General features: G+C 43.6%; 1 protein-coding gene across 1 annotated transcript in view; it reads left to right on the top strand.

The window, feature by feature from the left end:
* The window catches only part of COLGALT2 (collagen beta(1-O)galactosyltransferase 2), a 202,984-nt gene extending 192,224 nt beyond the window's left edge, over nucleotides 1-10,760 (top strand). The window contains exons 11-12 of the mRNA XM_006887759.1: nucleotides 6,135-6,341; nucleotides 10,307-10,760. Coding sequence (XP_006887821.1) covers nucleotides 6,135-6,341; nucleotides 10,307-10,583 — 484 coding nt within the window. The 3' untranslated portion in view covers nucleotides 10,584-10,760. The remainder of the gene's footprint in view (nucleotides 1-6,134; nucleotides 6,342-10,306) is intronic.
* The last annotated feature ends 4,403 nt before the right edge of the window (nucleotides 10,761-15,163 follow it).

Genomic DNA, 15,163 nt, shown 5'->3' with positions numbered 1-15,163 from the left:
CATTTTCTTTCCTTCCCTTCCCTTTCCCCCTTCGCCAGTCCACTATGCTATGCATTTCTTATTCCTGATTTTTGTTGTACTTAATCATCTATTCCTTTCAGACTGTTCGTCCTCTCATCTGTTCTAATGCATTGTTACCTATCCACTCTTTTCCTATGACCCTCCAACCCCTATGTCAGTTTTATTTTATAACCGCAGTGTTATGCAATATTTGTCCTTTTGTCACTGAGATATTTCACTCTGCATAATGTCTTCTGGGCTCACCTCTATTGTGTAATGTTTTATGAGTCCATTGTTTTTTCCATACTGCATAATATTCCATTGCATTAACGTATCATAGTTTTTTATCCATTTGTTTGTTGATGGGTACTTGGGTTTCCTCTGTCTATTTGCTATTATGAATAGCACAGCAATAAACAAGAGTGTGCCTACGTTTGTTTTAGTCGTGGCTCTGGTTTCTTTAGGGTATATTCCAGTAGTGGAATTGCTGGGTAAAATGGTATTTCTGTTTCCAATTTTTTTAGAAAGTGCCAGACCACCTTCCATTTTACATTTCCACCAGCAGTGAATAAGAGTTCCAATCTCTCCACAACCTCGTCCACCTTTGTTATTTGCTGCTCTGTTGAACTCTGTTATTATTGCTGGGGTGAGATGATTTTTCATGGTTGTTTTTATTTATATCTCTTTGATAGCTAGGGATTTTGAACAATTCTTCATCATGTGTTTGTTTGCCATCTGAATGTCTTCTTTGGTGAAGCGTATATTTATATCCTGTGCCCATTTTGTGACTGGATTTTTTTTTTACCTTGATGAGGTGCTGGATATTCTAGAAATAGTAGATACAAGTCCCTTATCAGATATCTCATTAACAAATATGTTTTCCCAATCTGTGGATTTTCTTCTTACCCCATTAAATTCAAAATCATCTCAGGGACAAGTTTAAGTCCTTGAACACCAATGAGCAAAGACCAGATGATCTGTGAGAGGATATCAAGAGAATTATCCAGGAAGAATGCAAAAGGTCATTATGAAGGAAAAGGAGGAAGAAAAGACCAAGGTGGATGTCAGAGACTCTGAATATTGCACTAGAGCACCTAGAAACCAGAGCAAAGGGAAGGAATTTAGGAGCTGAACAGAAGATTTCAAAGGGCAGCATGGAAAGACAAAGTAAAGTATTATAATGAAATGTGCGAAGAACTGGAGTCAGAAAATATAATGAGCCAAACTTAGTCAGCATTTCTTAAGCTGAAAGAACTGAAGAACAAATTCAAGCCTGGAGTTGCAATACTTAACGATGCTTTGGACAGAATAGTAAATGATCCAGGTAGCATTAAAAGAAGATGAGAGGAGTATACAAGTCATTATACCAAAAAGAATTGGCAGACACCGAAGAATTTAATGAAACAAAGTATGAGCATTAGCCTGTGGTGATGAAGGAAGAAGTTCAAGATGCTCTAAAAGAATTGACAAAAAACAAGGCCCCAGGAATTGATGGCTTATCATTTGGCATAGTTCAACAAATAGATGCTGCCCTGGATGTGCTCACCAAGTTGTGTCAAGAAATCTGGAGGACAACTATCTGGCCAACGGACTGGAGGAGATTTGTATTTGTTCCCATTCCAAAGAAAGGTGACTAGACAGAATGTGGAAATTATAAAACAATATCATTACTCTCACATACAAGCAAAATTCTGCTGAAAATTATCTAAAAATGACTGGAACGGCACATCAGCAGATAACTGCCAGATATACAGGCTGGGTTAAGAAGACATGGTGGTACTAGGGATATTATAGCTAATGTTAAATGGATCTTGACTGAAAGTGGAATGTACCAGAGGAATATCTATCTGTCTTTCATTGACTATGCAAAGACTTTTGACTGTGTAGATCACAACAAACTGTGGCCGACTCTGAGAAGAATGGGAATCTCAGAACACTTGATTGTGCTTATACTAAACCTATACTTGGACCTTGGAAGCAAGAATGATATCCACTTCCTAAACAACATGCCTCTGGAAACTCTATGAACTTTGATAATTGATGATAGTTATAGAAAGGCTTCAGGCATTTTGTTCTTAGGGTCCCTATGAGTCATGCTCGACTCAACGGCAATCAACAACAGCAATAACAACATACTTGGACCATGAGGCAGTCATTAGAATCAAGCAGAGAAATACAGCATGGTTCAAAATTGTGGAAAAATGTATGATAGGGGTGTGTCCTATCTCCATAACTTTTCAATCTATAAGCAGATCAGATGATCAGATCGTCTGGGAGGCTGGGCTGTATGAGGAGGAATGTGGCATCAGGATTGGAGGAAGACTCATCAACAACCTACATTATGCAGATGACAACACCCTGCTTGCTGAAACTGAGGAGGACCTGAAGTGCTTGCTGCTGAGGGTCAAGGACTGCAGCCTTCAATATGGATTGAGGCTCAATGTCAAGAAAACAAAGATTCTCACCACTGGGCCAATTGGCAGCATCATGATAGATGGTGAAGAGATTGAAATTGTTAATGGCTTTAGTTTGCTTGGCTCCACAGTCAACACTCTTGGTACCAGTAGCCAGGAAATCAAAAGATTAATTACATTGGGAAAGTCAGCTGTCAGGGACCTCTCCAGAGTATTGAAGAGTAACAATGCCAATCTGGTAACTAAGCTGTACCAGATCCAGGTCATAGTCTTCACAATTACTTGCTATGCATCAGAAAGCTGGACAATGACTGGAGATGACAGAAAGAGAATTGATGCCTTTGAACTTTGGTGCTGGAGAAGAGAATTGAATATACTATATGAACTGCCAGAAGAACAAACATTTTTGTCCTAGAGAGGGTGAAAATAGGCTGTTCCTTAGAGGCAAGGATTCTGAGGCTTTGTCTGACATACTTTGGGCATATTGCAAGGAGGGATCCGTCCTTGGAGAGGGACATGATGGTTGGAAGTGTGGAGGAACAGTGCAATAGAGGAAGACCCTTGATGAAATAGATTGACTCAATGACTGGAGTAATGAGGGTAGATGTGTCAGACACAATAAGGTTGGCATAGGATAGAACAGGGTTCAGGGCTGCAAGCGATTCAATGGCACATAACAACAATATAGGGATTTGATTCTTAGAAGGTCCTATTCCATCTATTTTATTCTCTCTTGGTTGTGGAGGTTTTTTTGTATTATGCTTGAAAGTCTGTTCATTCTGTGGATTAGGCCTTCCAAAGTTGTTCCTAGTTTTTCTCTGTTGAGTTTTATAGTCTTTGGTTTTACTTCTAGGTCCCTGATCCATCTTGAGTTGGTTTTTGTTTATGGTGTGAAGTGTGTGATCTTGCTTAAGTTTCCTGCGGTTGGTTTTCCAATTTTGACAACCCTATTTTTAAAGGGGAACAGAAGGGAGGAGCCAGAGGGCACAGTGCGTGTGGAAGAAAGTCTGTCAGTGGTTCCCACACCACGCACATAACAAGAGGCACGTAACAACGACAACTACATTTGTTAAAGAAGCTATCATTTCCCCACTTAATTGATTTTGTTTCCTTGTGAAAAATCAGTTGACCATAGGTAGGTGAGCTGATTTCTATTATCTCAATTCTGTTCCATTGATCTATTTGTCGCTGTACCAGTACCATGCTGTCTTGACCATGAAGGCTAATAGGATATGACAGGGAATGTGATGCCTCCTATCTTGTTTCTCTTTTTTAATAGTGTGTTGTTTATTTGGGTTCTCTTTCCAGTGCAGATAAAATTGGAAATTACCTTTTCAGTCTCGTTGAGTTTGTATCTTCTGAGGTACCTCTGCATAAACTGTACAGTCTTTCAATTATCAGCTGACTATATTAACCTTTTGTATCACCCAAAGTCTCCAGTTTGGCATTTGATTTTGTTGTTGAAGGGAGTGGTAGTGGTGAAGTGTGTAAGGAGTTGGACTGTTAACCCTGAGGGTATGTATCTCTGGAAATTCCAGTCCACCAGCTGCTCCATGGGAGAAGGGTGAGCAGTCTACTCCAGCTAGGATTTACAGTGTGAAAGCCCAACACAGGGTCATTCTGAGTTGGAACTGACTCCATGGCATTGAGGTTAGAGTGTTTTCGTGCTGTTAGATGTTAGTCTGGTTTTAACTCATAGTGACCCAGTGTAAGAGAGTACAATTGCCCCATGAATTTTCTGGTGGTACCTTCAGTAGAGGGTTTCATTACCAAATCAAAGGTGGTACCTCTCTTATAGCTCAAATCCACCAGCTACTCCTTGGGAGAAATGTGGGCCATCTCCTCCCTTGAGATCTGTATCTTTAAAAAAATCTGCTTGAGGGTCAACTATGAGTTAGTTCTGACTCTGGCAATGAGCTGGGTGATGATCCTAAGGGGAGCAGCTTGCCTAGAGAGCCACTGAATGCGTTCAAATTTCCAAGCCTTTGGTTAGCCGCTGATCATTCTTGTATGACCAAGCTCCCCACTGTGATCTTATTTCTTTTTAAAAATTTATTATTATTAATTTTAATGACAATTTACAGAGATTTTGGATTTCCATTCATTCATTGTTGCACTTTTCTCCCTGCCCACCCGTTCCCTCCAGTTCGTTCTTCTCTTTCAAAAGTAAAATTCTTTCATTGTTATACAATCCCTCCCGCTAAGTCCACTCCACTATTCAGCCTTCATTCTGGACGCCTGTCATAACAATAATACCTAATCATATATCCCTTTTAAACAGTTCTAAAAATATGGAACGCTTCATGAATTTGCATGTCATCCTTGCACAGGGGCCATGCTGATCTTCTCTGGATTGTTCCAGTTTTAGTATATGTGCTGCCAAAGTGAGCACATTAATTGGGAAAAACATTTACAGATTTAATATTTAAGTTTTAATTTATTAAAATTAATACAACTACACACTCAGTTCCTCAGTTACTTTAGGCACTTTTCAAGTGCTTTTAGAAGTTCTTTTATTTGATGATTCACTAAGAAAATTCAGACCCTTCTGAAAAGACAGTGGCTTAGAGAATATACATTTGAGTTTCTCAGAGGAACTGAAAACATGAACATGGGCCTTTTCAGTAAATTCTGGAATGTCTGAATGAGGGGAAGTCCCATGGATGTTGAGAAAGATCATGTCAAGGTAAACATAAATGAAGCACTGTTCTATCTAGCAGGCACTTCCTCAAGTCAGTAGAACAAAGAAGCCCCAGGCAAAAGCCTCAGATCACAGACCCATGAATAGACTACAGGAAGGCAGGAATAGTGGAGTTCCTGGGCCTAGTGGTTAAGGAATTGCTCTACCAACCCAAAGACAGTGGTCCAAATCCTCCAGCTACTCCCACAGTTGGAGGGGGAAGAGAAGGGCAGTCTCCTCCTGTGTAGTTTATAGGCTCTGAAAATCCACCAGTTACTTGAGTTGGGCTCTGTATTGTAGAAGAGGTTCTTGGAGAATAGAGCATGCTTGGGAGCATTTCTGAGGAGGAAAAGAGGGCAGAACTAGGTGAATCTGATGGGGAGAAACCATGCAGGCCTTGTCATTAATGTCTCCCAGAAAGACCCCACCCCTTGGAACCACTCTTGTTGTTCTGGGACCTTCAGTAGAGCATTTCTTTCCCATCACCTCTTCTATCCTCTGTTTAACACTAGCATTGTGCAGAAAGTATGAGCAGCTAAGCTCTCGGGACATAAAAATAACATTCAGAATTCTCACATCTGGCTCTCTTTTCCAGTCCTCTTCCAAGCTCTGTAAACACAGCTGGAAATCCCATTCCATCTTTGAGAAATTATCTGAAAGATCTTTTACTCTTGCTCTTTTTATTTAAAAAAAAACCCACTTATAAGCAATATCTGTATCTCTTGTATACATCTTAACATACTGATGCCTTAAACACAGTCTATCATGCAGAAAGAATGAGAGTTGTGCTAAATGAATCCAGGGGAGAAGAAAGCAGTAAAACTTTGCCAAGAATCAAGTAGCAGAAACCGGCATCCCATTGATGACAGATGAGGGTTGTGGTTGGTTGTCTAATGCACTTTGTGTGTGTAATGTCTGTACTATGAGACACATCTAGCATAAAGTTTCATGTAAGTCAGCATAAACCAAACCTGTGCTCCATTTTTATCACTGTCTAATATTCACATTAGTGTTCTTCTCCTCTGCCCATTTCCTCTTAGTTATATTGGTAGGAAGAGGATGCAAGTCAAAGAACCTGAGAAGGCGGTCCCCAGTGTGGTGAACCTGGTAGAAGCTGACTATTCGTACTGGACCTTGGGCTACGTCATCTCCCTGGAAGGTGCACAGAAGCTGGTAGGAGCCAATCCTTTTGGAAAGATGCTGCCAGTGGACGAGTTCCTGCCAATCATGTACAACAAGCATCCTGTGTGAGTTTCTCTGAAGTCCCTGCAACCCCTGTGGGCAGAGACCCAGCCCCTAGGGGAAATACACTACTCAATTTCTGGGCAGTACTTACTTACCATTTTCTAAACTCATTACTTTCCTAAATGAACTTTCTAGAACCATGACCCCGACAAGCCGACTCAAGTGATTATTCCCTTTCAAAGATAGGGAAAATGAGATGTTGTTGTGAGGTACTGTTTGAATCAGAACTGACTCATAGCTGACCCTCCAGCAAGTTTTTAGAGGAAGTTGATTGCACAGGAGGAGATTGCCACCTTTCTCCCACAGATCAGCTGATGTTTTTTAACTGCATGCCTTCAGATTGGCAGTGCAACTTCTGGCCACTAAGCCACCAGAGCTCACTTTGAGAGAAGAGATAGTGAGTGTCTGAAGATCAGATGTTGTTATGTTCCATCAAGTTGAGTGCAACACAGAGTGACCCAACCACAGATCTAAACCCTAGCCTATCCGGCACCATCTTCATCATCTCTGACATATTTGAGCCCTTTGCTGAAGTCACTGTGTCAGTCCGCCTCATTGATGATCTTTCTCTCTTTCGCTAAAGATGAGATGTTGTTGTGTACCATCAAGTTGGAACCAACCCCATAGCTGACCCTCCTAAGTCAGCTAGTGGATTTTCAGAGGTAGAAAATCACACAGAAGGAGATTCCCTATCTTTCTCCCATGGAGGAATAGCTGCTGCCTTTGGGTAATAAAGAACAATGTGTTCTTTAACACTCAGTGTGTCCTTAAACTGCCTATACTCTTCTTGACTCTGATCTCCTTACTGGCATAAATAAATGCACCTCAGGGTGAAGGTTATCTTCCCAAGCACCTCCACAGTTTTGGTTCATCTGATTTAGTTAATTACTGGTTGAATATGTGTACTATTGGTCAAACAGTGTTTCCCATCCTTACAGAGTTTATAGTCTGGTGGAGAATGAAGTCTCGCGAACAGACCCTCCTTCTGTGTTGTGATAAGGAAGCTCTGGCGGCGGATTGCATAGGGAGTTAGTTGTGTTTCTAAGCCAAAGGTGGTGCCTCTCTGGCAATTCGGATCTCCTCCCATGTGAATTACAGCTGCCTGAAAACTCACTGGCAGAGGAGGGTCAGCTATGAGTTGGTTCTGAGTCAATGGCAGTGAGTGAGTCAGTGCGGTGTTGTGGTACCTGCCATCACATAGTCATATGCGTGGTCTGGGGCAGTGGAGATGAATACTGAGCAGAGTATCCATGGAGGGCGGTAGTCTGATGCTCAGAGTTCATACAGCGAGCCTAGGTCTTCCCCTCACCTAGCACTTAGCAAACAGTGTGAGCCTTATTGCCGGAATATACTTTAGTCCCATGAGGCAGGAATAGCCTTTTATCTATGGGTTCTTAGAACCTAGGTCCAACTCTATGCTTTCTAGCTGATTGACCCCTGATCCCTAATTTCATGAAGAGAGCAGGAGACCAGGTCCTTCTCTCAGTTGCTGAATGATTTTCTTAATAGACAGTCTTCATTTTTGTTAACAAGATTGTCTATGATGTGTCTTATTCATTTTGTCTCAGGAGAAATCCAGCTACTTGCCCTTCCTCAGTACAATATGTTAAAAATTTAATTTATCTATGCCTCTGGAAAGAAACCCAAAGGTATTAGCTTTTTGGGATCTCAGTTACAATGCACCATATGTAGGTGACTTGTGAGAGCAGAGTTATTGTCTCAGAGTTCTGGAAGCTGGGAGTCAACAATGATGCTGCCCGCCACGTTGGCTCCATCTGAGGTGCTGAAGGAGAGTGAGTCCCATGCCTCTGCCTTAGCTTCTGCTGATGGCTCGAGGTCCTTGGTAAATCTGCCAGAGCCTGTCTCCACACTGTCACAAAGCCACCTCCCCTCTGTGCTCATCTCTTATGTCTTGCCTTTTCTAAAGACACCACTCAGATTGGATTTAGATTTAGTTTCCTCCAGTATGACCTCATGTCAGCCTAACTGATCACATCTTTAAAGACCTATTCCAAATGAGGTCACAGTCACAGGTAGCAGGCCTTTAACGTAGCTTTTTAGGAGACATAATTAGATGTTAAAGAAATTAAATCATTAGCCCCTTCATGGAAGGGAAGTAAACACACGTAGTTCGCTCACTGACCTAAGAGCCTTACAGATGTCATTCTTCTGTACTGGTGCCCTGACGGGAGGCCAGTTATCCCTGCCCTTTACCCTCCCAGGCAGCTGGAATGCGGGGTGCAGGAAACAAGTCAACTATAAATACCTCAGAGCCCATGCCATTGGTCTTGTCCATGCTGCCACCAAGATCTCAGATTTCTAATGTACCAAGAACAGGGAATTTTCTATAATATTTCTTTATTATTATTTTAACTACTAACATAAGACCGAGGGAGCTCTGGTGGCATAGTCAGTGGCAGGTTGCCTGCTAACCTGGAGACTGATTGTCTCTAGTGGCTCAGATCCACCGGCAGCTTCATGGGAGAAAGATGAGCAATCTCTTTCCATGTCATTTACAGCCAGTGGAGGGTCAGCATTGAGATGGTTTGGATTCAAAGGCAATGAGAGGAAATAGAAAAAATTCCCTTTTTAAATTGGCCTATTGAGATATTGTTGTTATATGCTATTGAGTGAAATCTACCTCAGAATGACCCTATAGGGCAGAATAGAACTGTCTGTGGGGATTCATAAGTTAGTGCTGGCCGTTTGTTTTGAGTCTACCAGTAAAACCAATGGAGATAGACACCTCCTGTTAAGATTTACAGCTTTAGAAGCCAGTGGAGGGTGACCAGAAGTCAAAATCAACTCAGTGTCAGTGGGGTCTGAGATGTGAAGAGTTCCTGTGGTTCTGTTCCTTCTGGAAGGGGATCTAGTGGTGTATTGAGCTACATGTGTGGAGCTCACTGAAAGAGCAGTGCGTCAAATCTCCCAGGACCTCCAAGAAAGATGCACAGCCTTCTCCCATAAAGATCCACAGCCTCGGAAACCCCTGGTGGAGGCTCACCATGAGCTGGGACTGACTTGACGGCGGTGGGTGCAGTGGGTGATCTTTATGGATGGCGAGGGCCCCGTTTTCTTCCACAGATCATCTGATATCAGCAGCAGAACACACCACTGCACGCCCAAGGCTCCTGTGTTTTCCAGTAGAACAGGAGTCTCCCCACGACACCCAGACCTCAAGATCATCTAAATATCTCTAAAGAAACCATTATTGTGTTCACAGACTGAAGCTTTTTATAAAGAATACCCTTTATTCATGTACATTCTGTTTTATACAATCCTTTATATGCATTGTGTTTTATTTAGTGAATTATTATTAATCCATGTCTTTTATCACTCCGTCTTACCAAGTCTCCTCAGCGCCTGGCCAATTCCTGCACCTTCCCCATCCATCAGTCTCTGCTGGCCTAGTGGACTCAAGTGCTCCCCCTTGTGTTTGACCTCTCTTTCCCTTTACCCTTTTGAATGTTATAGGCAACTCCTATTTGCTAATTGCAGTAAACACATTGTCCTTATGTTTATGAATGACTGCATAAAACACAATGTACATGAATGAAACACAATGCCTATGAATTCTTTAAAACACAATATAGGGGGCTCTGGTGGCCTTGTGGGAAGAAGCTGCACTGCAATCCCAGAGGTACGCGGTTTGAATCCACCAGATGCTCTGCTGGAGAAGGAGGGGAAATCTCCTCCTGTACCAGTCAGATCTGATTTGAGGGTACACACACACAAAATAATAAAATAAAATAAGAAAAAATTTTTTAAAAAACCCACAATGTACATGCACTTTTAAAGATGATGAAAATATTTTCTAAAAAAGGATACACCTTAAAAACAATTAAATGGGGGGAAATGTAATCAAATGGACGCATAGGCCTTTAAGAGATTGCACACATTGCCCCCACCCCGTCTGTCTGCCTCCTGTGTTGTGCCCCTCACCTGCCGGTGCAAATCTTTCTTTCAGAGCTGAGTACAAGGAGTACTATGAATCCAGAGACCTGAAAGCCTTCTCCGCAGAACCCTTGCTCATCTACCCGACACACTACACGGGCCAGCCGGGGTACCTGAGTGACACAGAGACCTCGACCATCTGGGACAACGAGACGGTAGCCACTGACTGGGACAGAACACACTCCTGGAAGTCTCGGAAGCAAGGGCACATCCACAACAACGCCAAGAACACAGAGGCGCTGCCGCCCCCGACCTCCCTGGACACTGCACCTTCCAGGGACGAGCTGTGAAGCATCGTGGCACCTTTTACCTTTGGTGGCTCATCACCCTTTGGGGTTTTTTCCTAAAGGGCTGTTTACTCCAGTTTCTGTTAGTTGTCACAGTCATTGAACCAAAGAGATCTGGTGTGATTGCTCAAAATTAATGCATTTTTGACAGGGGAAGGGGGATAGGGAAGTTAAACCCAACCATTAAGATAAGCTTCCATCCAGGCACCCAGTTCTTCAGGTCATTACCCTCACAATCTCCTTTCCCACATTAAGGTTGAACAGCGTGGCTTGGAAACTCACCCAGGAGAAGGCTAATTACCAAGTTATCACATCAATAAATGGGTAGTTGAGGCAGAAAAACCAAGGAAGCACGTTTTTGGTCACATGATAGATGTAACCTTGAAACGTGTTTTTGGGAAAGCCAAACCATTTCAGATCATGCTAATTGTACTTTTTAGTGAAAGGAATTTTGGTGTGAACCCTAACACAAAGTGACTGTTTCTTCTTGGCCCTCAGAGCCCAGTGAGCATTGGGTGTTTTGGCCTGACTGAGTCTGGGCCCTTGACCATCATGTCAGCTGGCTTTCATAAAGAGGTCTCTGCCTTGCCATGGACATGTAATTTGATAGCTGTTCAGGGTTTGGGTAGGTACTTGAGGGAAAAAGAATTCAGCCTTTGACCTTTCCCCCCCATATTGTGGTCATTTGAATGAAAATTCTCTATTTATAAAGATAAATTTAATATATAAGGGGTCAGGGCTGGCGTGTAATTCCTGTCCTTGGGTCCATGTGTTGTTGCCGCTATCATCCCCCCACCTTCCCGTACCCCTCAGTCTGACAGTGATTACACGTGTTAGTTTCTGAGTAACTATTAAGACACAGAACACATTTCTAAGCCAGCAACTGTCCTTGCCAGGTTTTCTTTTTCCATTATATTTTGAATTCTTTATTTGGCAAAATGCAGAGAGATGTTGAAGGGTAAGAGAAACAGCTGTGTCAGGCTGTCATTGCACCCTGGAGAGGGGTCGGTGGAGACACGTGGGTTCAGCCATCCGGCTGACTTGCAATCCCCGCCTGACTTGCTGAGACCTGCTGTGTGGGGGATTCCCACCATCTGGGAAGAAGGGAAGGTCAAAGACCTGGTCAGAAACAATGAACTGACTGGTCAACAGCCAGGGAAGCTCTTGGAGTCAGAATCCTGGACTGATACGCTCTTGAGAGTCTCCTGTCATGTTGATCTAGCTGTTCCCTAGACTTCTTTCAGCTTTCTTCATAGATTGATTCTATGCATAATGCAAAGTTGAACTGTGGGGTGTCTTCCAGTGCTTCCAGTCTGTGATGCTAAGATATCTCGTGATAGATTGGCTCAGGTTTAAGTACAGACTTCTTCTTGTTCTTCTATGTCATTGAATCAACTATAACTCATAGCGACCCTCTGAACAATGGCTCTGGAACCTTGGCCTAGCCGGACCAGCCTGACCGTCTCTGACACACCTGACCCCACTGCTACAGTCACTGAGTCAGTTCCTCTCATCAGTGGTCTTCCTTTCTTGTGCTGGCCCTCCATCATTTCAAGCATGATGTCATTCTCCAAGGACTAGCCCCTCCTGACAACATGCCCAGAGTATGTGAGATGAAGTTTCATCATCTTTGTCTCTAGGGAGCATCCTGGTTTCATAATCTGTAGGACAGAACTAGTGTGTCTCTTGGCAGGCCATTCAGTACTCTTGGCCTGTACTTGTTCCCTTCTCCCTCAATGCCCATGCACCCCAGGAGCCAGGTAGGAGGGTGCTCTGCAGCCCCAGTCCTCTGACTTCCTCACTTAAACTCTGGCACAGACCCCATGGGCAGAGGGAAGGGGACTGTAACAGGGAACAAGACTGGTGCTTCTAGTTGAGGGTCCCAAGCTGCAGGACAACGTGGTAACTTGCCTTGTGCCGAACTCCAGATGTGGTCAATCCTTCTGCCACCGTGATAGTACTCTTCTGCATTGACTAACACACCAGGAACTGAGGAAAGGGATCTTGTGCAACTGCAGTTTGGACAGCATAGACTCAGCGGTCAGTGCTTGACTCTTGTTCTGTAAGAACAGAAAAAGCATCGAGAAGCTAGTGAAAACTTGAAGATTGCTACAGTTTCCTGGTGTCGTTTGTATTTTGTTTGCATATTCGAGTGTGTACAAGTGTGCGTGGCTTTAGTGACACTTTTAAAATGGGGTAGCTAGTGGTTTGGGGGTGGAGGAAGATTAAGTTGATTTTGTGTTCTGTTTAATAGAGAACTTTTTTTTTTCTTTTCCTTTTTGTCAGCTGGTCTGACGCTTAGAGGATTCCTGTTAATATTAAATTCTGAATTTTTTTAGGTTAAGACTGTTGTACTGTGAATAGAGTTCTGGCTCTTTCAGCCCAGCCTTTGCATCTCCCTGTTGCAGTCTGGAATCTTAAACGATGTTCTTTTCTTGGGAGCGTTCTCAGTTGCAGACCCCACTTTGTCATCTCATCTGCAAAAAAATCTTTGCCTTCAGTATTCTTCCTCCCTCGAGTCTCAAGTCAGGATGTTTACTGGTGACAGGAGAAGCCTGGGCTATAGAGGCCTTCTCCACCTGCCTGCCGTGACACCTGCATTTTGCCTCTGGAGGGGAGCACCTGGCAGGCTTGTTCTCCAAATCCAACAGCCGGACCTTCTGGACAGACAGGCCTGACATCAGCGGCACTGGTGCTGCTGTGTGCGTGCTGAGCACCTACGATTTGCAGAGGACGCATACATGGGTCTGGCTTTGGGTTCGCTTGGGCTGGGCCTGGAACTCGGGAAAACAAGGAAGAGTAGTATCAAGTCCCCTGAACTGTCTGTCATGCTGTGCCATGTCAGGGTGGGGAAAGAAGAAACTACTTGTCTTCTGGAGCTTTATGTGAAAAATAAAAGCATAAGTTTAGAGCTGTGATTGTTCATTGGTCTTTTAAACCCTGGTCTGTGGAGAAAACTGCTGGGATTTCCAGGCTTGCACTGGATGAGAATACTGGAGGCCATGGTGACTGTCACTGCTGGGGATGCTGGAGGCAGGGCTTGGCCAGCCTTCCTGAGGGTCTGTCTCAGGTTGAAGGGAAAAGGGGGGTGAGGAGGAAGGAGTGGATTCTAAGGCAGGAGTCCCAGGTTGGAGGGTTTTCCGAGAGGTGGCCATCTTGCCAATTTGTGTGCCTGTCAGTCAAGTCCCTCACTGGTTAGTCACTCATTGGAAGTTAGGATAATTTGTCTAGGGCAAAAAGAAAAAGCAGGAAGGGGGTATCAATCTGATGGAGGGATGAAGTGAAAGGATGCATGTTGTCTTCAGGGATGCTTTGAACTTCAGATCAAAACCTAGAAAGCCTGGTCCTGAGTGTTGCCTTATTCCAGGGCCTCTACCCGGCCCTGAGATACAGGTGGCCTGAGTAAAGTCCCTAGTGTGGTGTCCACTGTCCCATGGAGGAGTCCTGCAAGCGGATGATGGCAATAAAAAGGGTTTTACTGCTGAGACTGGAACCATGTTGGCTGAAGAACCCCTGGCAACCTGATTGTGACAGAGCTCACTGAGACAGACTTGAAGGTTTAGCTGGGCAGAGGGTTGGGTATGGTGAGTGGATCCCACTCCTGACACTGAGATGAGTTGCTGTGGAAGCGATTGGTGTGTTGGGAAGCGGTGGAGAAGCCAGCAGCAGTGAAGTCAGGTGTGTGTGGGATGATGACAAATCTGATTGAGACCTGACAGAGATAACAAGGCAAAATCTTGCTCCCTTCCTTCTCTTAGGCTCTGACAAGTACAGAAGTTACTGCTTCTTGTGGGATTCAAGCTGTCTTGAGGTCTCCAGTGACTTGTTAGGATCTAAAACAAGAACAGTGGACTTTAGCACAGCAGAAATTGTGAGGATGACACAGGATCAGATGTAGGGTTTTTTCCTGTTGTACATAGAGCCACTGAGTCAGAACCCCCTCAGCAGACTGTAACAACAACAAAAGGGGAAATATTTTTGTTTAGCTACAAAGTTGGGATATTTTCACTTAGAGTTGCAATAAATCCCTACAATTAATGAAAAGAGCCTTCCATGCACCAATGGTTAACCACTCAGCTGCAAACCCAAGGGCAGCTTGGATCCAGTTCGTGGTTCCATTTATTCATCTGCTCCTGTAATGAAGACAGTTTAGAAAACCTATGTGGCAGCTCTAGTCCGTCTCTTCAAAGCAGGAAACTGCTCAGAGGTGCCCCCAGTGGTGGCTTTGGGTCAGAATCAACTGAATGGAACTCAACAGCAGTAAGTAGGTCTTCCTAGGCCCACTATCAAATGCTTTCAAGACATTCTTTCCAGCAAAACAGAGAACAGAATCTAGAGGTGTTCTCCACGACTGGCAAGTTAGTTCACCAAGAAATTAAATAACAACATGACAGAGAGAGAGTGTGTTTGTGTGTGAGTGACTATTTGATAAGAAAATAGCATGATATACTAAGAAAACTGGGAGTTGGCAGCCAGCCTTGAAAATAACACCAATGGTTTGTATGTTGTGATAATTTTTGTTATTTCAGAGAAAATTCACTGCTCCACCACCAACACTCCCCTGAAGAAACTTTGCATATGTG

Source organism: Elephantulus edwardii, unplaced genomic scaffold (assembly GCF_000299155.1).
Source record: "Elephantulus edwardii isolate Elephantulus edwardi_28Jun2011 unplaced genomic scaffold, EleEdw1.0 scaffold00061, whole genome shotgun sequence".
NCBI classification, from domain to species: Eukaryota; Metazoa; Chordata; class Mammalia; order Macroscelidea; family Macroscelididae; genus Elephantulus; species Elephantulus edwardii.
The sequence above is the reverse complement of the archived record's forward strand: the minus strand, read 5'-3'. Positions and strand labels throughout refer to the sequence as shown.